The sequence below is a fragment of the Acanthisitta chloris genome, unplaced genomic scaffold (genome assembly GCF_000695815.1).
Source record: "Acanthisitta chloris isolate BGI_N310 unplaced genomic scaffold, ASM69581v1 scaffold35799, whole genome shotgun sequence".
Lineage (NCBI taxonomy): Eukaryota > Metazoa > Chordata > Aves > Passeriformes > Acanthisittidae > Acanthisitta > Acanthisitta chloris.
In genome coordinates, this window is record NW_008693674.1 from 1 (window position 1) to 23,453 (window position 23,453).

At 40.4% G+C, this 23,453-nt stretch overlaps 1 protein-coding gene across 1 annotated transcript; it reads right to left on the minus strand.

The window, feature by feature from the left end:
• Positions 1–733: 733 nt before the first annotated feature.
• GRAMD1C (GRAM domain containing 1C) lies at positions 734–22,892 on the minus strand (the record flags this gene model as incomplete). The annotated part of the gene is made up of 12 exons (XM_009083151.1): positions 734–811; positions 2,433–2,538; positions 3,378–3,488; positions 4,007–4,064; positions 5,541–5,720; positions 6,426–6,529; positions 8,222–8,364; positions 9,564–9,682; positions 10,499–10,645; positions 17,380–17,539; positions 21,409–21,529; positions 22,725–22,892. Coding segments are annotated over 12 exons (1,495 nt in total), but the record flags the coding sequence as incomplete, so codon positions are not given.
• Between the last annotated feature and the right edge of the window lie 561 nt (positions 22,893–23,453).

Sequence of the window (23,453 nt, forward strand, 5' to 3'; positions counted from 1 at the left end):
TTTATTTTCATCTCTTTCTTCTGGAAAAACCTTTTTCATCGGCTCCGAGCTATTTCATCATCAGTGGGCACACGGTGCGCTAAAGAACTGAGGAGCAGCCCTTGATGGAGGGGAAAATACCGAGGGTTGAGATTTCTCTGGGAGAGCTAGAAACATATGGCAGGAGGCAGACTGCCAAAGCTTGCAGTATGCAAGAGATAGCAAGCGTTTTCCTGTTTAGTTAATTAATCTTAAGGCATATTCATCCTTAAAGATGGTGACTTGTTTTACAAGGTCCCCGCGGCTAAAAAAAGCATCTGAAGATTCTGTGGCTGCGAAACCACTACCATTCTTTTCCTTCAAAAAACGCTCTTCGCTGATGGTCATTTTTTAAGTTGACGTAAAAAGCTGTGATTTCATAAAGACAAGCCCAGTGCTCTGCTGAGGGTCTTCTCCCCACTCTGAAATTTGCAGATCTGTTAACTGGCAGTACCACTGCCCTTGCTCACTCACCATGGCATCCGAGAGCTTTGCACTGTTTCTAAGTGAGACTCCCCAGGGTAGAGGGCTGGCAGGAAAGACAAGACTGCCCAGCTATGGGAATGCAGAACCCAACTTCCATAAACCTTTATTCCATGCAGCTTTTGAGCCAAACAGTAAAGAGTCCAAAGGTGACAGTTACAATCCCTACCCCACAAGCCCTCACACACACATCTGTCCTTCCAACATCTTGAAGGAAAAGCTGATGTGGGTATCAGCTCTCAGTCTTGCTGCTCTGTGTCCTGTTCAAGTGGTCAAAGCTTCTCTGGAGCATGGAAAGGGACATCTTCAGCTGTGAAGATACAACCATGATAACCCCCTCCAATTACTTAAGTTAGTATCCTGCATGGGTGAGTGATATCAGAAAAAAAAAATCATGTCTCCCTTCTCCTTTTCTCTTAAAGATTTCATGTGATTTCCTCCTCCCTGTTTCCATAAACAGTTGGCTTACTGTGCTCTCTCTCCTAACAGCTATACTCTGTACAGTTTATAAATACTAACAGTCCAGGATGATAAAGTCTTAACACCTCACCAGACAACAGTGCACTCATTCTTAGTCACAGATAATGTTCATAGCAAATACTCCAAGGAACATGGCAGCAAAACATGAATTTTCTTTTAATACCTGGCTCTCCTAGTGCACTCTGGTGCACAAAATGTGTTTAGATTATTGACAACTCTCGGAAAACACAAGGTAACAGGCACCAAGATGTGTCAGGACTTCCAGACAAAAAGTGTTATTTGGGAAGTAAAAGGTGGTTAAATTCTCACTTTTCTTTTTTGCAGTCTGTGTGTTCAAAAAGCACTTTAACACTTCAGAATTAAGAATTGTTTGGATAGTAAGCAGAAAAAAATGAAAAGGGCATGGAAACCAGAAGATTTTGATTCTACAGTGAAACTTCCAGCACTCAAGCTTTTTCAAGCTGTGATCAAAGAGGTTAATTAATAGATTAATAGCAGTTGTATGTGCAGAGACACCTCTAAACAAGGAGTATAAAAACCAGCTTCTTTTTCTACCCTCCTTTAGTGTGTGCGAGAACACAAAACTGGCTGGTGATGGACAGAGGTAGATGAACTCAGCTTTCCTAATCTAATAATTTTTTCCATCGCATTTTAAGATGTAATAAAATAACTTTAAATCAGAACATTCATAGGTTTTAAGTACAAACCACAGCATGAATTTACTGTCCTTCACTTACTGAGTTGAAATTTCAACCCAGAGATTTACCAGTCACGGACTTTGGGATCAGAAAGACACAACAATATTCAACAACTTCATGTATTTAGCCTTTTTTTTTTTTATAGTGCCTGTAGTATACAAGAGCCTGGAACTGTAAGTTACTGTGAAGGAGGATTAACTCCATAGCTATGGAGCCTCTCAGAAACGTATGGTCTGCAGAATTTTTTTTCACTGGAGATTAGTGGCTCACTGATACCAAGACTAAGTGAAGCTCTTGCCAATATCTAGAAGAGCAGTGGGAAGCAAAAGGCAGGATAAACCTGAATGGCAAAACCCCATAATGAGGTGGGAAAATACTTACTAAGTCCTAACACGAGTCTTCTTAGAAATGAGAACCTGTTTTGAAATATTCTAGTCTTTGCTTTGTCATGGTCAACACATCTCATCAATACAGTTTAAGAAACTGTACTGATGTACTTGACAAGTTTAAGAAAATTGACATGAATATTTACATCTTCGTCCAAGAAAAAGAACCCCAACCAAACCAACTCAAAACATCAGAAACATAAGCACTGCCTATTTACTAATTCAAGCCTAAGGCAAAACAAATCAAAGAATCAAGTAAATTCTAGGTAGCACCAGACCACATCAAACAAAAGCTATGATAGCATAAGGAAGAAAACTTGAGTTGCTGAGAAACCAGAACAACACCAGGAAAGATTGTCAGACCTACCTGCTCAAGCATTTCAATTGAGTCTCGTAAAACTCCCTTCACATGTTTAACCTGTTCCTTATCATATTGAGGGATCTCCTCTTTTGATACCATTTCTGGGGATATGCTGAAAGAGATTGAGATTACATCAGCAATATGAAACAAACACCTCGATGCCTTTTTAAAATCAACTGCTCTCCGCCACCATTGCTCTGTCATTGCTAAAATCATCCTTTTTCAAACACCACATAAAAAGCTGTCTGCAGTTGAATTCCAATCCCTGTTGCCTTGAAGATACAACCTCAGACCTTTGTAGACAACAGTCAAGGAAAAAGGTGTGCTCACTTTGCATCCACTACCTAAGTTCTCAAACTTAAGAGAGCATGCTCTTTATGAAGGAAGTTGCTCTAATCAGTTCTGAGGTGGTCACTATGGGAGGGCACCACATCTCTTCCAGTCTCAAGATCAGGTTATAGTTTTTAACTTACTTGTTGATACCATATTCAAGAGAGGAAGCAACATCTGAGCCTCTTCCTGCATCCGAATACAAAAGGCACCTAACATGGAAGTTTGTGAGGGAGAGGAGATTTAGCAGGAGACTCAGAGGCTGAAAAGCTAAATGAATCTTTAACATTAAATTTGAGATCATGCTGGTTCACACAGGATGAACACTTTGGTTCTGTGATCAGCACTATCATATTCACAGAAGATGAGTCACAGCAGAGTGATAAATGCAAGCTAAGGTTAACATTCACCCAAGAAACATCCTGTCAAAGGAGAAATTCATTATTGCAAGATGCAGTCAGACATGTCACTTGATTTTAACACAGACCACAGAAGTGCAACAAGCCCCAGCAACTTTTGAAAACTTGCCACCAAGTTTCATTGTTCAAAACTTACTTCTTTTGATCAGATTCTCACATAAGCTAAGGAAGAAAGCAAGCCAGGACTGTGAATTCAACTTACTTCAAAGAGCTTTCTTCCTGAAGCTGGACATGATAGAGTGACTGAGCTGCATGCTCTATCTTCGACAGCTTGAGAAACAGTGTTATATTCAGCAAGACCAAGAGCAGCAAACTGTAGAGAGAAGAAAAAATTAAGTCCTGTAACACTTTCAGTTGCAATGGTACAAAAACAAGATCTTGGCTCAAAAACAGTTAAGGAAACAGAATCCTTCTGGGAGAAAAAATGGCATGGGGCAGGACTATACTAAAAACAAAGATCTATCTAAAGAATTCTTAGCAGTTATTGTTACTCAGGAATTAAGCTGTTTATCAGGAACAAACTGCAACAACAGTATCTCTTCTTGGAACTTTTAAAACTAGAAAGTATTAAGTTCCAGACTTTTCTTTTTAATAGGATCAGACCTAAGTAAACCTGTAAGGTAGACTAGGTTGGCAAGTCAGCATTTTCATTCCACGTGTCATTTCTTAAGTCAATGCATTCCCCTGATAAACCCACGTGTTCCACCCAAATTAGGTTAAGATCTATCATGCTACTTGAAATGTTAGCATGCCAATGAGGTACACCCAAGTACAGATAATGACCAAGATGAGATTGAGTCAAGCCACATTTTAATGCAAGTGAGTACTTACAAGACACTCATTACTACAATGATGGTGGTGGTCCTACTTACTGCATCTCTTTTCCTTCCTATAGGGCATGGAAGAGAAGGAGGTTAAAAAGTAGTGAAGAACATTCCTAAAGGATGCCTGCAGATACATATCAGTGCCCAGCACTTCACACAGAATAGCCCAACAGCTTCTGATGGAAAAAAATAACAGATCATATGGGTGCACAGGATCATCTCCAACATACACCAAGGTATTTTTGCAGTTATCTCCAACAACAGCCAGGCTCTTCCATCAGACTTGCCTCTGCCTCAGTATGCTGGGGCAAACACAGTGCTGCGGCAAGGTCACATCAAACCTAGATAGCCTGAGAAGGCTACAGTCCATCCATTACTAACACGCGTTTAGCACACACACTGCCAGTCACATGAGCAGAGACAGGCTGCAAAGTAGCTCTCTCTTATGCTTGTTCTCCTGTTCACATTAATCTTTCTGACAACCAGTGTCAAATCAAGTTCTCCTGTAATTTGTACCATCCTTACTGGCTTGGTTTATCTATTGTCCTGAAGACAGCCTTTCAAAAGAGCATCTGCTATTCATCAGGCAACAGGGACCAGACAGTAGGGAGTGAGAGAAAGTGTGCATGTCCTCTCCAAACTGAGCAGCAACCACCTACTACTGTGGCAGGTTGATTGTTAAACATAATTACAGTTTCATGCATTCACACTTCTGCCCTGGACGAAGGACACGAGAAAATGTTGTAGTGTATATAGACACAGACACACTTCTGAAAAGGTGGAGCAGCAGTAGCAAAATTAAGTAATCAGGAAGCAATTTCAGTTAAGTAACGAATCCTTTACATGTGCTGCTGGTCCAAACATTCTCTCAGTGCTCTACCCAGTGTTACCTCCCTCTATAGGAAAGAGCACTAGCTCCTACTTCAGTGTTAACAATTCAACGTCTGTCATGGAATCCACCATTCTCTGGCACACACTGGTGCATCTTCCCAAGTGGAGAGAATATTGTAAATGCAAGTGGCCAAGTCTATTGTACCTAAGGGCAGTGGAACTGCAAGAAATGCTTCAGTGACCCAGAAATTGCAGAAGCAGACAGGAAACAAACTACTTAACATTTAAAAAAACCGAAACCAAACAACCAGAAACCAAAAATGAGATGACAGGGCCAAGAGGCAAGAGACAAAGTTTAATCATCTCATGATTTGGATGTGCAATTATCTGAAGAAACAGAACAATTTTGCAGAAACTTGACAACAGTCAGGTGAAATTTTTTTTTACAGTGCAGCATTTTAGGTTTTGGTTGATTTTTGTGTTTTCAAACTGTAGGTGATATTAGGCTTAATTTCATGAGATACCCATCATAAAAGTGACTATGCATGTTCCAAAGCTGTTTTATGCAAGCTTGAACAAGGTGAAGCATTTCCTATTACACCAATTTAAGGCAAGAGTAATACACACACAACTGGTACTCTTGCATTATTTTAAGAGTTATGCTTTCTTGAACACACCTTTTGGAAAACACTTGATATAAAAATTCTTACCTATTAAGCTGCCTTGGGACTCTACTCCCATGTCAGCAGAGGAATGTTGGGAAGAACGTTTGGGAAGTGATTCTGCCAGACCCCTGTGTAAAGTGCGTCGCCTTCGTCTCAGAGCAACTAATTTTCCAGAGTCTTCTATGGACTGATTAATTGCATATTCCTCCATTAGGAGATCTGATTCTGTGGTGGAAAAAATAAGGTTACTGAACTGTCAACAGGAAAGCTGAAAAGCTTAGCACTGAAGACTTCAATTGTGAGATATGGAGGGTGGCAGTAAGAAGAATAAGTGCACCTTCGAGTAAATGAACTTAAAGCAGATAATTGACTAACTACATCTTGACCTGTACTACCTGTCCTATTTGCTAGAGGGCATTTAGAACAGTTTTCAGAGACAGTGCACATTCAGCCTACGCAGGATTGTCGAACAAAATCCAAGACAGCAGTTGGAAGAGCACTGCAAGACACTGTTAGACTGAGACTAGGAATTGTGTTAGACTGTGAGCCTGCAGCCATGGCTGGCCAGGCTGTGAACAGACACAGCCAGGGAGCCTGCCAAGTGCCACTGCTTCTCTTCTCATACACACAATCAAGGAAATACTTAAAGATAAGCACATGCAGCTGAGAGGAACAGCTTTCCTGCTGGTCCTCATGTTTCGTCCAGAAAGCAATTATGACAAGGTATACAAGAGCTCCTTGTTAGCACTAAGCCACAAGGCTTCTTTCATACCCTGGAACTGGCAGATACACTGATGGCAGGAACTTCTGACTTCACCCCTGCTTAGGTGTTGCCCTCTTTTCAAACCATACTTTAAGGAACCAGGTTTGATATATGTGAAAACGTGAAGGTAGCTTTCCTACTCCAGCACAAATAATAAAATGCCTCACCAAGTTGCTTGAAGTTTTCTTGTATTCCTCCCCAGGTATTCTTCTCAATTACAGACTTGACAAGGCCCCAAGGCTGTTTTTTGTACTTCACTTCTGCAGAAACCCTAGTAAACAGAATGCAATAGTGAAAGAGTGCTCTTCTAGGCAGCCTAGTGATAGCAGAAATCTCTTATCAGAAGCAGGCCTCTAGCTTACATCCATAATCTGAAATATCAACTGAAACTGCCTTGGCTTTCCTCCTAGGGAGCTCTTTCACTGAAGCAAGGCCAGAGATAGACCGTAGCGAAGACAGTATCTCCAGCTAAAGCCTCAGAAGATTTGAGGTTAATTTTGGGAAATTATGGGAATTGGACAAATTATGGGAAACATTTTGAAGTGTCTTCCTTCAGACTCAGACAAATTCTACCCTCTGAAGTGTTCTCATTTTAACATACATTTAAAATAGGCTTCAGGTTTTCAGATCATAAAGTCCTGACTTTTACTTTGTGTGTGTTCACATGATATATTACTTGGGCACTTCAACAGCAGCAGGTGAAATTCGTTATCACCACTAATGCATCAAGTACTCAGATCCTACCCTGAACAGACAGAAATGAAACTCTTTCTGTGAGCATGACAGAGGGGAAATGACACTCCTGCCTTGCATTCCCCAGGTCAAGCTGATCAATAATGCTTCCAGAATAAAATGGAGTAGAATGCTTCAGAGGGTTGCTTCTAACAACAGAGTGAATCCCAAAGCTCTTCACGAAGGACAAAAGGATAGCCTGTGATTCCAATTTCAGTCAAGAACGCTGACCATCCTAGAATACACTTTTTTTTCAGCTTTTCAAATAATCTTCCAAATCCAAAGCTCACTGTGTTTCTTGCCTAACAAAATAGCATCTTTCAAATGGAATTTTTGAGCCATTTTAAACACAGTATAAGGCCAGCTCTAACACCACCATGCACCTTCCATTCTACACATGCATGCTCTGTGCACCATGTTGAAACCTAGGTTTACTGCTATCCTAGAAATGGCATGTGTCTCAGATAAATCTATCTCTCGAAGAGGGTAAGTGATTCAACCCAAAAAACAATAATCCAGAACAGTTGTTCAAGGACCTTTCTTCCCTCCTCCTCCTCCTCCCAGTAAAGAGGGAGACTTCACTACTTTTATAGCCTGATATATGCCAGAATAGAGTTCAGGCTTGCTTATCTTTCCTAGGTGCTGATGAAGTTTGAGATAAAAGGTCTTACTAATGACAGCACAAGAACTACCAAGGATTACTACACAGTTAGAAAGTTACACAAATGCACTGAACATGCAACTGGATCACTTCAAGTGTTTTCAACAAACGGGAGAGGAGCTTCCCTATTGAAATAGAGTTCATTTGAGTACTATCCCTGCAATATTAAGTACATTCCATCTTCCCTGCACCTTCCTGTGGAACCATCCTCCTCTGCAGGCAAAGATATCTGAATTGATGTAATAAAACATCTGTTTGTTCCAATTGATCCCACACACACACAGCTACACTCAAAAACACAAGGCTGGTCAGAACCCAGTTCAGTTCTGAAGATGAATTCTGTACTTCAGAGTCAACGTCAGAATTAATTTCTCACTGCATTAATGAAATACAAGTATACTATACATCTGGCAAGAAATAAACCAACCTTACTTTTTGGAAGAGATCCCCAACTTCAAGAGAAACTGATATTCCCTATGCTGTCGGCAGAACTTTTGATAAGCACACATTACCTCCCCGTGACACACGTGCCTTGGCTTCTGCCCTCCCACCATGCTCACTCAGGCTCACCGTAACCGACACTTGTGACTCGATGTGCGGCTGATGCAGTATCTGTTCACAGTATAGAAATAATCATGGTAGGGGACATCATGGGTCAGTACCTCAGCATCCACCTGATAAGACTGACCTTTCTGGCTCTGCTTATGCAGGATCTGCCATAAAAGAAAATAAAAATAAGAAGGTATATTCACGGTACACAATTTACCCCCCTCCCCTCCACACACACACTTTTGGCCTGAATTCCTTAGGCTAGATCAACCAACTCCAAGTAAACTCAAGTAGAGAGAAAGCCTGAAGAACCACTATAAAAACCAGTTAAGAATGGCAAGAATAGATAGGGTGGGGAAAGAGAAGATGCCTCCTGCTAAAGCAGCAGTACTTCCCCACTGCCTCTTGAAGTACCAAATGCAAGGCTGGCCACTGACTCATGACAATGGCTGCTCTTTGAGACCTGCAACTTTCCCCAAGCAGAATTACAGAATGGTTGAGACTGGAAGGCACCCCTCTGGTGGTCATCTTGTCCAAGAACTCCATTCAGGAATGACCATCTACAGCTGATTGCCCAGGACCATGTCTGGGTGGCTTCCTAATATCTCCAAGGAAGGAGATGTCACAACAACAAAAAAAGAAAACAAAAAAACAAAACCAAAAAAAAAAAAAAAAAAAAAAACCACCCCACAAAAACACGCCCCAAAAAAACCCCAAAACCCCACAAAACAAACAAAAAACAAAAAAAAACCCCAACCAAACCAAACTCACAAAACCCCCCAAAAATCTCCACAAAAAAACTGCTTCCTGATGTTCAGAAGGAATCACCTGTGTTTCAGAGTGTACCCATCACCTCTGGGCATGTCACTAGGCACCACTGAAATATGTGGCTTTCAGTGGTGAACACCTGACTCAGGACTTCTTTGCACCCTCCCTTCAGATGCTTCTATACATTGTCAGATCCCGCTTGAGCCTTCTCCTCTCCAGGCTGAGTATTTACAGCTCTCAGACAGTCTCAAACCAGATGCTCCTGTCCCTTAATCATCTTGGTGGCCCTTTTATGGACTCATCACCTCTCATACCAGGGAGCCCAGAAGTGGACACTGAAAGCATTTCATTGCACTCCTTCACCTCCCAGTTACTAAGAGATGTTAATACTTTTACCCACAAACTTTGTGGGAGTTTACAGCCATCTGTAAAGGTAGGAAGCCTCTCTGATTTCATCAGCATTTGCTCACTAATGGTGAGAGGGTCAACAAGCTGCCCTTAGGGATGCTATGTTTAAACTGCAGATCCATGGACAGACCACAGAATTGACCTCTCCCTTGCTCTAAAGGGCACCAGACACACATGCACACAGTACCTGCTTTTCAGTTGCAGTTGTGAACTTCCCACAAAGTGGATTGTTAATTGTTACAGTGTACGTCAAAGTCCTCAACTGATTACCACTGGAATCTCTATTCCAAGGGGTTGATACAGCATCTAGGTGAGAAGTTATGCAAAATCTCAAACAAATTACCTAAAAGGCATTATTCTCTGTCCTATCATATCTGAACAGTTTGAGAACAGCAGTGGGGAGAGACAAAACAGATTGCAAACAGTTGTGGTTTTCTTCAGGAAAGGGAAAATTGTACTTCACAAAGGTGAGGCACTAAGTAGCTGAACCTGAGTCTACTGAAAGAGACTTTAGGGTGGAGAGAAGAGTAAGCAATTAAATGAAAATATGTCATTTCCCATATGCTTGAAGTTGAATAGATTGCCTCAGCATTATCAAAAGCTTTTGCCACTTTGCCTTCCAAGCTGACACCGAATAAATATTACCCTTTTTCACTTAATTTTCTGTTCTTATGATCTCAGTGAATAAAATTTACTCATCCAGAAAATTAAAGCCTGTGAGTATCATTTAGGAGGACACAATGATTTTGCCTGTGTGCCAGCCATACAAATTTCACTATTTCTGGGACACATACAAATTTCACTATTTCTGGGACACAGTGTAATCAGAAATACCTCACAGAATGCATCAACTTAATAGCCTACTCAAAATCCAGGCATTAAGGTGCAGTTTTGTAGGGCACTGAAACGAGGGTTTTCCTCCAAAATGTGACAGCTCTACATACCTAAGGAAATAACAGTCTAGCTTTAAATATCCTCTCTCATAGTTAAAGTTTAAAGCTTCACAATTCTTTTAAAGCAAGGAGAGACTTAAAATTCAGATTATTCCTATTTAACAATTCTCACAGGTAAAAATTTTCAGGGTAGTTTGGAACATATACAGAAGGGAGAAGAGTTTATTACCTACTATACTCCTGGAACTGAGAAACCTCTGCATGAAGTGAGAATTGGTGAAAAGGATTTCAAACATCTTCTCTGCAGTGATGTGGAAAACTCTGTTTATAAAAAGTCTCCCATAGAGATCATTCTCAGAGACAGTCTCCTTCACTGCTAAGGAAAGGCAGAGAGATCAGGTTAAGAATAAAGAACAGTATTAAGAAGAATCTTTATGGTATTCTAAGCTCAAATCCCTGTCAAGCTTGCAGCAATATTTGTTGCAGCACATGACAGCAGCACATGATTTGGTAGATAGGTTGCCTTCAGGAACAAAGTCCAGAGTTGATTTTCAAACACACCACTACCACCACCCCCACCACTTCCCTGTGCAAATTAATAGACCAGCATCAAAAGGTCCCATCCCTTTAGTTTTGCCTTCAGTATTCTACTAAAAGAAACATCGGGGAAAGAAAGTTAGCATAATCTTCATTAATATGTGTGCCTATTGTACAAAGGACAAGCAAGCAGGATGGTGAAACCTTAAGGTTTTCTCCTTACTTGTGGCTAGTTTCAGAATTCTGCTTTTAACATTTGTAATACTGGTAGTATCCACAGCCTAAGAGACCAGGTAGACTCATAAACAGTTTTTCAATCTGCTCCTCCCTCCATACCTATTTAGAAGGAACACAAGAAGTACCCTGCTCCATTTTGCAATCCCCCAAAATGCACTAAAAGGCTCAATCACCATTTCCTCCTTCAAAACCACCAAGCACCCAAGTGGTATTCTGTGGCTGCAGCACTGATCTTTGCTTTTTACTTCTTGGTGGTTGCTGGCATGACTCAGCTTTATGGTTGTCTCAGCCACTCTTGTAAGAGATAAAGGACAGAATTTTCATCCTGGAGGGCAAGCAGTTTCCTGTGCCACCCCAACTCAGTCTGCTTATGCTTTAGAAACAAGTTCATCCTATGCTCCAAATACCAAACCCCAAACAAAACCCCCCACACACACACATTACTAAAACGAAACGAAAAGCCCAAAAGCAAATCTTGCAGGAGACAGATAGAAGTCAGGATGCCTAACCTTTCTACTGATACAAATGAATGCTCAGAGCTAGGAAAGGTCAGTGCAAGCCACCAAAGCAAAGGTAGCCTCAACATCTGTAGTTCACCTGATCATCTGTATTCAGCCTAAATACAGCTATAGTGCACACACTGCCTACAAGCTAAGGTTACAGCACTTAAAACATTACTGCCTGGTAGAAGTCAGTATTGATAAATGCAAATGCAGCAACTAAACACCACACAGTCCCCAATGAAACCCAATGCTGACTCTGAGCAGACTTCTGCTCTAGTGCTGCTTCTAGCCTGCCAGAAGTCCCTGTTACACATCTGCCTCCAAAAGAGTTCGCTTTGATCAAACCAGGCTTCAATGTAGGACCCCAAAAGTGAAGCACGAGTGCTGTAATTTTGTGCTTGCACAGGAGATAGACTTCCTTCCCATGCCATGTTCTGCTCATGCAATTGTAATTCTATACAACTACAAGATGAGATAGAAAGTAAACACGCATTTTAAGAGGCCTACTTAACCAGTCAATGTGCAGTCATTACATGTAGAATACAAATTCTGCTGTTCTGAAAAGGTTTTGTTCTGGCTTCTGTGGGAAGCTAAAAATTCTGCCTGAGTTTTCAGCTTATGCTCAGTGTACTTCCTCTCCCAGCTGAGCTTAACTCCAGCAAAATGCAGGCCAAATGAACCATAGGTTTGACCTCAGTTAACAAGACATCAACATCACAGACGTCTCCTTTCAGAGCGCATTCCCCACTTCCTCTCTTTTGCTAAGAGACAGGAAGCTTCAGACACTGATGTGGACATCCCCTTTGCATACAGCTAACATGCTTAGAGTCAGATACCAGGTATTTCAAACCTGGTTGCTCTGGTTGAGTACTACTTAGCTGGACCTTGACATGCCCAAGGAATCTGCTACCAACAACAAAAAACAAAAGGCCCAGAACACGATCAAGTCAATATCCACCAGATAAGCTTTGTCAGCTATCTGTGTAGGTCTTAGCAAATACAAGATAATACAAGTTCCCTGCCCTGATGAACTTTGCCTAAATGACACAACTTTGTGTTCACCTGAAATGCCCAAGTGCAGCTACTATTATTCTGCTGATGCAAGGTAATTCAGCAAGTCACAGCAACTTATGATCTGCACAAAGCTCATGCATTATTTCCTTAAGGTGCAGACTTTGCAACTGAGCTATTCCACTCATCATGCATGAAGCTTGTCCTCTTTGTATGAGTCTTAAGCAAGAGCACCCATGGGTCTACACAAAACTTCCTGTTAGCTGATTTACCTATACTCTTTCTAACCAGTCATGTCTCTAAATAAGGAATAGTCAAAGCAGCAAGAGCATGAGACATGTGTTCTTACTTACAACCCCTCTCAGCTCTTGGAAAACAAAAACATTTTTAGCACAAACAGTACTTTTAGGAAACCCAAGTCAAAACTGGGTTTATATATCAGGCCCATCAGCTACTTTAGATGCTAGGGTTCAAACAGCCATTCTCCAGAAAGCCTAGAAGTCTTTTAGACAATGGGTCTGGAAGGTGCATGTATAAACACTGCTGAGACTTCCACATCTGTGGAAGTGAGTTGCTGCATGCACTAACAGCTGGACAAGCTTTGAGTCACTTCCATCTGTGCTTCTCAAAATTCATCTAAAAAATCCTAGACAAAGCAACAAGCACAACCAGTAGCACAGCAAAGAATAAGTGTGCAGTTTATATGCTTGCAATTTGAACAAAATAGCCAGCTTTAATCACTTATCTCTGCTACAAATGAAGATGCATGTTTATCTGGTGTTTTCTTTTGTTTAACTCACACAGGTAAACTTGCATCTGCCTTTATTTCAATACTAGAGGAACACCAAGCATTTCACCTAGGACTGGCTGAGAAATACTTTTTATGAACAAAATGTTTTGTGCAGATATAGAGATATTAGTCTAACTCCCTCACTTTTAATGCTGTTCTAACCCCTCAGCAGTATGCAATTATCAACACTAAGTCTTTTAGCCTGAATACATTTATAGCTGAATTGGAACTGTCTGATAAAAGAACATGAGCTTATTCTGACTTTAGGTAAGGAGCTTTAGGGACTCAAAATTCCAGAAGTAAACATATTACCCAGAGCGTCCTGGTTCAGTCTGAAGACAGCAAGGCTATTCCCTCCCTCACTATTGCCTTGCACTTAAATAAGGTCATTTTCATCACTGCAAGACAAGCTGTGAAATAATGCTTGAATTTAATACCATTATGCAGCAGTGATTGCAGAGGTTTAAAAAACATGTACAGTGCAAGAAAAGAGACAGAATATAGGGAGAGGGGAAGTGGGCAGTAAAAAAATTGTTCTTAAAATCCCCATCAACAACCAACAGCTCAAAGCTAAACACACACCCCAAGCAAATTAAGAAAGCTGAACAGGTGAGAGCAAAGGCTATGAAACAAATTAATATGAAGACTGATTTTTCTACTCCACAGAGTTGGGGGAGGATCAGGGTTTTTAAAAAGAGTACATATGTAAATCTTGGCAGTGTTGAGCACTTCTACATCAGTGGGGATGGGAAAAAATTGCACACTTCATGGAGGATATGCAGGGTAGGAGCTTTTAACCAGACATGCCTGAAATCAAGTCAATAAAACCAATTCCTAGAGTTGAATTCCCAGACATCATCTATTTAAGGACTGCATCAGCAATATTAGCCATTTCCAGAGAACTCTCTGATGATTTAAAAGACTCAGTACAAAATTAACTCTGAGAGGTACTGAGCAAGTCTTGTCACAAAGCTTTTTCCAGTTCACAAGATTTAAAAAAAAAAAAAAAAAAAGAAAAAGAAAAAAAAGAAAATAGACAACCTTATGCCTTTTGCCTTTAGGTAACTCAAACATATATCCTCCAAATCCCAAAGCAGCAATATACATATATGCAACAAAACACATCCTTTTGGTATTTTGAGTAAAATGCCAGCAAGATAACCAGGTTATTCTTTCTTACATATGCTGCATATCCGAAGTTTCATATCTTGGTGGGGAGGGGAACAATCAACACAGGGCTGAACCAATTTCAACCACCCTGTATGCCATGCACTCTATGCCCCATATATCCTTATTTACAAGGAAAGTCAAGCCACAGCACTGCAGTGCAGGTAGTTAGGCTCTCCTGCAGACCACATATTCAAGGTGGTTATTAGTACAAATAGAAACAATACAGTAGCTGTCAAGTTATGCAAGATCAGAAATTTATGATGTTCTCATATACAGTAAAGCTTTCTAACAGAAAAGACTTTTCCAATTTCCTGCTTCCCTCTTCTTTCTTGAAAGTATTTCATGCTGCTGAACTTTGTAATTGAAAACAAACCAACAACAAATGAACCACCCTACAAACAAAAGAGTCATTTAAGGAAATTAAACCTCCTGGTCCCATTTTGGAAATATGTATTCTGCGCTTGAACTGAGATGTGCTTTCTGAAATTTAGAATCAAGACCACAGATACTAATTCTCAGCTTAGCCAACAGTTTGTCATGGCTCAAGATTTTTACTCCAATTTATGAAACCAGACAAAACACTAAGAATGCAGGTCAATAGGCCAGTGGTGCATAGTGAGATGCACACCCCCATCCCCAAGTAAGCACTCTGAAAACTGCTTAGGACAAGGGACCTAGCATTGTGAAGAACAAAAGTCTTGAGCTTGCCCCTCACCTTATTTGCCAGGACACCTCCATGGGCAGCCTGAGGACACAAGAGAAATTAATCGCATGGGTAAACCTTTGCCATGTAGGAAAGCTAGTTTCATTTGCGTGAAGGAATTCACCTTGTAAGAGTATGGGGCAACTGCAATAGAAAACAGACAGAGAAACAGAAGAAAAAATTCTAAGCATGAAGAATCTGAGAGAAAAGATTAATGTTGTGAGTCTAGAAAATCCTGCTCTGAATAAAAAGAGGCTAGTCTTGGGGGAGGGAGGAGAAATAAGAAAAGCAGCATGAAGTCAGTTGTCTTTTTAAAGAGACATCTCCAGTTTAATATGCTCTCTTTATCCAACATCACTAATGCAGGGATGACAGGGAGCATTTACTGCTATCATTTAGGCACCTAGCAGCATGAAAGGCCACAGGACTATTTTTCAATCACTTTCACTGGCCAACTTTGCCATAAAAAAATAAAATCTAAAGACAAGAGAGATGTGGTACTAAGACAGGAAAACTGCAAGGTACCTAAAACATCCAAAGGCCAAAACTTTCTGCTGCTCTGAAAGATACACCTGAGAAGGAGTAAATTAATTTGTGAAGCTTGTTAAGCGTGTAGGAGTATGGTATAACCAGCACCCTGTTCAAGTAGGTATATTCACAAAACTGATAAAGCCTGACACGCATCAAGTTGAATCTGAACTTGAGCAAACACAGAAGTTGTATGGGTGAGCAAAAGGAAAGCTAATTGAATATAAAGTATACCCCCAGGCAAAAATCACAACTTGCAGGCAGCCAATTCCATCCTTAACTTTGAAAGCTTTCCTGGACACCTCAATGATTCCAATGTAATCACACCTGCAAACAACTTCAGTTGTCAACTCTGAAAGGACAAGATGTAAAATTGCTCAGCCAGATTAAGAACTGGCCTTAATTAACTGAACTGTTCTATTCCTGCCAACAAGTGATGAAAGTAAGTTATCTCTTTGCATATGAAAGAAACTCAGCTGCTACTGAGCACACTGCTACTGTTCAACTTTTCTGCCTTTCATTTGTACATCACCATACAACCTTGGAACCAATTGAGGTTGTGCACACTTTGCTTTAAAGGCATTTACAGAGTCCAAGATTGGCATATTTAAGAGAACACCCCCCCACAACTTGAGTAAGCTGTTTGAACTACTACAGCCTCCTGGCACAGAGAAGTTCCCCATGGTACTACAAAGCTCCGCTTAAAAAGTGAGAACTTGTCAGGGGCTACTGTGGGATCACAGAACAAGTACCCACAGACCTCGGCACAAGTCTCACTGTCACCCAGGCTGGGCAGAAGGCATGCTCTGACCTTACTCTCTCCTGAGGACACAGCAAAAATGCTTTCATCAAAACCACTATGAGAGATACTGATACATTTTTCTCTCCTATGGCAAGAAAAGAAGCACGTAACAGTTGAGTTACGATCTCTACACTACTGTGGTAGCCACATTTCTTCTCATCATGTACTGGGAATATTAGTATCAATAAAGATGCTAACTGTTGGCACAGAAAGTGTAATCTGCTCCAAGGGACATTCATTAAGGGTTTTCATCATGAGATCAGATCAAATTATGCACACTACTCCCCTGAAAACTGAGAAGTTATCTTGCTTGGACTTTGAGTTCCTCAGTTTACTCCATCGATAGCATTGAAGCCCATAAGCCTTAAGAAAGCAGAAGTGTAAAGGAAGGTGGGGAGGGTGGTGGAATCTTTCAGGAACTGAAGAACAGTCTAAGATGTTTCTCCTCAATTTTCAAGAAATGCAAACAAAGGAAAGAAAAATCTTTGAAACATCTGTGAGAATGTGAAAGTAAACTAACACCACCAACTGTCGAGAAACTTTGGTTGGGTTTTGTTTGTTTTTTAGTTTAAGCTGTTAGCAACTCTCTACCCAAAGGAGAAAATGCAAAACCACAATTTGTTTGTTTTCATTCTAAACACCCAAGAACTTTTTTTTCCCTCCTCTAGGGAACCAGAAACTAAGATACAAAGATGGTTTTGCTGCAATTCTGTGAAACAAATAAGCAAACAAGTATCAAAAGACTGGAAAGTTCTCTAAGTTACTCCCTGAGAAAGATGGAGCACTGAAGTCAGGTAGTCTTACAGATTCCAGTTGTTAAGAGATTTACCTTCTTCACTATCTGAGGCACTGCTCTTCTCTAGAAGATTTTCATTCTCATTAAGGTCCAAGGACTTTTCTAAAGACTTGCTCCTGACTAGCTTAGGGGGTTTTCTTTCTGAAGATGGAAGAGGGCTCTTTATTTGCTTCTCACTTGGGGACTCCTCCACCTGAAACAACCAAGAGAAAAAAAATAATCAAGTAATCACAGATGATTCAAAAAAACAAAAAATCCCTAAAGAGAAAGCTACTTTCAAAGAAGAAAGCCATATAAAAGGAACCCACAAGTTCTCTCTACTCAATTACTACACAGTCAAGCACTACTTTCTTTCTTGTTCCTCTACCCCAGCCAACCTCCCTTCCTCTTTATTTAAATCTTTCACTAAACCCTGGTAACAAGGAACAAACTTATTCATACGTACTGTTGGTACCAAGAGCTGCCTTAAATGGAATAGTTTACACCCCATCTAGTCCCCTTACACTCACCTGCTTGGTTTGGTCCTCTTCCCTGCATCAGTGCAAACATTCATAAATTCATTAACCTAACACAGATTTATTTATCATCAATCAGGTTAATTTTTTTCTGATAGTTTAGAAAGGGTCCAGCAGTCTTGAGGGGAAGCACAATGAAGCAGACAGGGCTTCCCTCATTCAGGACGATTAGATTTTCCCAATTATGTATCTGAAAGGTTCTTAATTTGTAGAACTCCATTACCCTTTGACCTAAGAGAGTTTTAAAATACTGTCTAGAGCCATCCTACCTATAAAATGTTACTTCTCAGAAACAAAGCAATAGAGTACCATTTGCCATCTTCAATACATAAGCAGGAAATCACCCAGAACATCAGTCATTGAATCAATGATGCAGCTCTTAACCCTCAACTATAATAACTGTTGGCTAAGCATACATGCCATTGCACACTTCAAGAAGTAAACTTCTAGTGAAACTGTATGCACAAGGTTTGTAGATCTCAAAATGCCACCCAAAAAGATTGGCCACCAGCTCTGAATCATCATTTTCATTTTAAACCTCTCCTCCAAGCACCACATATATCCACTGGAGGCCAGTGGAATACCTGGGATCAAGAGCAGTACAGCCCCCATATGCAGCAGTATATGGACCATAAAAAAATATGATCAGGCTTCCTCAGCTGAGGAGTTCTGATTCATCTGCAATAACATCATCCCTAAAGATTATTCAGAACTGATTTAAGAAAGCAAAAGCATCCGCTGCTTGAATAGTCATCATGTACTTCCTGCACTTCTTTGGCTTTTTACAAAATAAAGATCATTTACTTTTTTTGTGCAACTAAGGGCCATTATCAGAAGGTGGGTGGCTGGAAGAGAGAGACAGGCATGAATCTGACTGCAGTATAAGCAGATAAAAATACTCCTTTGGGGCGGGGGGGGGGGGGGGGAGAGACTGAATCAGAAAAGCAGATCAATTAACAAATGCTCCTGTTGAAAGGAGCTACCATGCCTGAAGTTATACTCAGTCACACAATAGGATCTAGGACAGAACCAACATTTACGTGTCGAAATACTCTACCAATACAGATGGAAGTCAGAAAGGACGAGTTGTCATAGAACAGTCTAAAAATTAACACACAGATCCAGCATAAATCCAAGGAACTCTCATAGCATTTTAATGACAATTAGAGATCTGGTGAACAAGAGCAGCTTCCATCAGCAGTGTAAGAGCAGCCTACTATGCCATGCACAGAGCAGCAAAGTCAGGCTCGTATCAGAAGACAAGAGCAACAGCTCCTACCCTGATGCCATGGAAAAGGAGATGAATGCTGAGGCTTCTGGATTAACTGATCAAACACAGTTTTCTCAGGTTTTGGGGTTGGTTTGGGTTTGTTGTTTGGGTTTTGTTTTGTTGTTTGGTTTTTTTACACTAGAGTAATGACTAAGATCTGTCAGCTGGAATTATAGATGTACAATTTCCTCCCTATTTACATTTATCTCCTGACCTAGCCCAGTACTGTTAAGCTCAGCGCCAAGGCCTTTCTGGTTTTTATTCTGTGAAGAGCAAGTTCTGGGACTGGAAGGCCTCCCTACAAGGGGTAGAGGGATGAGGATGGTTGCAAATAGAGGCAGTAAGGTGGTTCCCATATTAAGATGAACTGCACTTAGAGAAGCAGATGAGCCATGACTGCTGTTCCACACAGACTTCCTTCAGTCAACTATGGACAGCTATTGACAATACTTTTTCCAAGATGAGCCAAGTACTACACCCAACCCCTCCCATCATTCAGATCTTCCTCTGAACAAAGATTTGAGACTTACTTTTCTGTCAGAGCAGTAAAGGAGAGGTTAAGCCTGTTTCCTTCCAGTCTTTGGAAGGTGATTAACTGTGCTTTGTGTCAGTGTGATGACTTTTGATAAGTACATTCTAAGCACTACTGCCTCCTCCTATTGCCCTTGTGGTTCTACAAAATATGCTGTAATCCTGGGGCTGTGGAGAGAACACTGACATTCTTGAGAAATGCCAAATGACACAGAGCTGAACACAATCACTATGCATTTTAGCTATGCTGAAACAACTAAACAGTTTAGCTACACATTTATTGAGATTGTACTTTTACATGATAAAAGACTTTTTAAAGGCAGTTTATTCAAGGGAGAACCCTGGCTTTTTTCCTTACTTACAGACCAAATCCCCAGACATCCCTCCTTACCAACATGCCCAATTAGATTTAGCACCTGTGAGAGACATCTCTAGGTGTAACTTCTTTTCCAGGGAGAGCAATTATTTTTAAATGGCTTGTTCTTGTATAAATCAGACATATAAATCCAAACCAAGGCTACCAGTATAGATTTTTAGTTATCATAAAGTGTCCAAATTTCAGCAGCATCCACAGTCCTCTCAGGCCTCCCTTACAGTTCTACAAAAATCTTGTTTTATACCGCTGCTATTTCCCATGAGGGATACCCATCACCAAAGCAACAAAACTTTTAACATCTGACAAACACCAGTATTGTTTGCTGGATATAAGTCTCTAGCCATTAACTTGGATTTCGGCAAAACTATTTAAAGCCTACTTAACCTTCAGATCAGTTTTAGCAAGTGACAAAAGCCAGAGGATTTATACAGTAGTAAAAACTAATACAATCATCTCCTTTCTTCCTTCCCTCAATTCTCCATAGCAAAAACAGCAATTAGGTATGCAGTTCTTGCAAAGTTTAACAAAAATGCTTTAGCTATTTGTCTGCTTTTACAAGATATTTGGGGTACCTATTAACCAAGAGAAGGTGTCTGTAACTTTTTAGGACTACAACTACACACAGGAGTCCCAGCAATTGTGCTAGACACTGTGACCATTTCAGATACTGCCACTAATGCACTTGCCATCCCGACCAGCCAAATACACTCACAAATTCATACAACACCACGAGTGAAGCATTCATGCTTGTTCAGTTGTACTAACTCAAGGCATTAAGGTAAAACTCATCTTTATTATGGCAAGTGTGGGGTTTTTCCCCTTCTGAAACATTTCCACAAATTTCAATTAAAAAGGGTTTCATAAATTCACAACAGCAAGGATGCAAGGATAACAAAGCACAACTACCCCCTAATAAACCTTATGCATAGGAGAGACAGTTATATAGGAGGAGATATTTTTTCAATGACAAATAGCACAAGCAAGAAAGCACTGAAAGCAAACAATGGCATTACTTTCATAAAGCACTTGGATAAAAACACATATGGTCCTCTATGAGGTGGATTAAAAAAGTAATACAAAGAAAGATTAATTTTGCTTTTAAAGGAAGAAAAAAAATAAGACCAGGGCATAAGCCTCAACATTCTATTTAGGTTATGCAGTGAATTAGTGACAGGACATTGCTGAAACTCACATCAACAATATTTTTTTATGCAGAATTTTGTTCATTTTCAAATTCAGGAAATATTCTTAAAATCTCAAAGGCTTCTTTAGAAATTACAATCCCCATACATTCTGTGCTTACGGACATACAAGTTAACCATTTATGCTTATCAGTTACAAATAGCAAGAAAGGCTGTGTCAGCACTTACTCCTGGCAATGTGTGTCTGCTAAGTGACTCTCCTTCAGTTTGAAGCGTGGGTTCACGAACTAAGCCAATCATTTTAGGTACTTTTTCATCCCTTTCTCCAGGATCATCACAAATGCTGGATCTGTTCAAAGCAAAAAGGAAGATATCTTTGGAGATATAAGTGCTGAAAAATCTGAGAAAGTTTATTGTGTGATTTTTGCATTCAAACAGTGGCTGTTCAGCTAACATTAAAAGCTACCAACTCATTCTTCCCACATCCAGCTCATTAATCTCTCCAGCCATTCTCCTCACCCTAGCCACCTCTCAGAAGATTCAGCTTCTGATCATAAGGTTAATAAAACCAAGCAGTGGTGAATCAGAGAAACTGAGTGCTGTGGGAATAGAGGAAACAGCTGAGAACAAATTTGGAAAGAAAATGTTTTAAGAAAGCACGAGAAGACAATTTTATTCTTGCATCTCTTATTCCTGAATTGCAAAGTAGTGTATTTTTTTTACAGAACAAAAACAACCAAAAAAAACCATCAAAAACCAATCAGAAAATATTTAGTAGGATATCTTTTGAAGCTTACAGTGTACATAAGAAAATTTTCTAACAAACATACTCAGATAACACAAGAGGGAAGAGACATAAATTACATTATTCAGTTTTGTAGCGTCATACATATTCATGCATAGACACATGAACCCTGTTATTAGATTGACTCTGACAATTTCTAACGTAGTTCATGTTTGTTCAAAAAACAAATTTTAAAGAATAAAAAAATCAAGGCAACTGTTTTTAAAAGATCACATTACTATTACAATTATTCAAGCTTCTTATATTATTATTCCAGTTTCCTAATCCAAGCTGAGGACAACACAAAAATAAGCTAAGACTTTGGACATCAGAACAAAGCAAAACAAGTGTTTCAGTCTCCATAGAGGAGGGGAAAAAAAGTGAACATCATACATCGCTCAATCCCATTCAGCCCTTCCATACTGTTGAAGGGCACACAGATCCTGCCCAGACACCACCATGAGAAAAAGGTTGCTATTTAAGCTATCCTATGCTGACAGCCCCAAGCAGATCCAGAAAGAAAAAGGTCTTCCCATCTCCCTCCTCTTTGGGGCCTCAGCTGTGTTCCTACTACTTTCGGCAATGAACAGAATTAAGTTTTCATGCACACTCAGTCTATGCAGTTCAGATCTTTGTGTCCTTTTCCTACAGGCTTAACCTTTCTGTTAAGGCTACAGCAGCACTTTAGAAAAAGTATTTCTAAGACAGAGGACACTGCTCCTCTCTGACAGTTTCAATAAGCTTTATAGCCTCTCCTTACCGAGACTGCCCGTTGTCCTCAGACGATGAGTGGAAGCTCTCCATCTCCTCACTGTTCAGGCCCAGCTCAGAGCCATAGCTCTGGTGTACCAGCTGCCAGAATTCCTGCTTGGACAGCCTCTGAAAGAAAGCAAGCTGGTCAAGAACCACGGTATGGGACAGTAAGGCACTGAAGGTAAAACACAACAAGTTTGAATTACGCCACAGCCTTTAACCTCAATTCTGCAAGGACTGAAAGCGTTTAGGTATCACATTCCAAGATTGGATTTCAGCATTTTGGGCAACTGTACTCCTGTCTACTCCATATTCCCAACCCATCCCTTTTCAACCAGTAACACAAGACATAACAAAAATTATCATTTCAAAAAAACACACCTGTGGCCACTACTTGCTTCTTCACACAACACCAGTGTTTTCACAGATAACTTTAAGGTAGATCCCTCTTGAATTTCACTCGATACGGCACAAGATCAGTAACTACTAGAGAGCTAATGACTCCCTCTTTGATCCTGGACAAACTCCTTAATAGATACCTGCCTGTTTCCTGAGGATGCTCAAAATACTCTACAAATGGTGAGAGGCTAGCATTTCAGTCACTACATTGGCACCTAGATCAGCCAACTGTCCTCTTTGCCAAGGTGGGAAAGGAGGTCCTCACTGTGGAACACCAGCACCCTCTTCATGAAAAATAGTTGCTTTTGTTCAGGGTTACCTTGACTCACCACTAGCC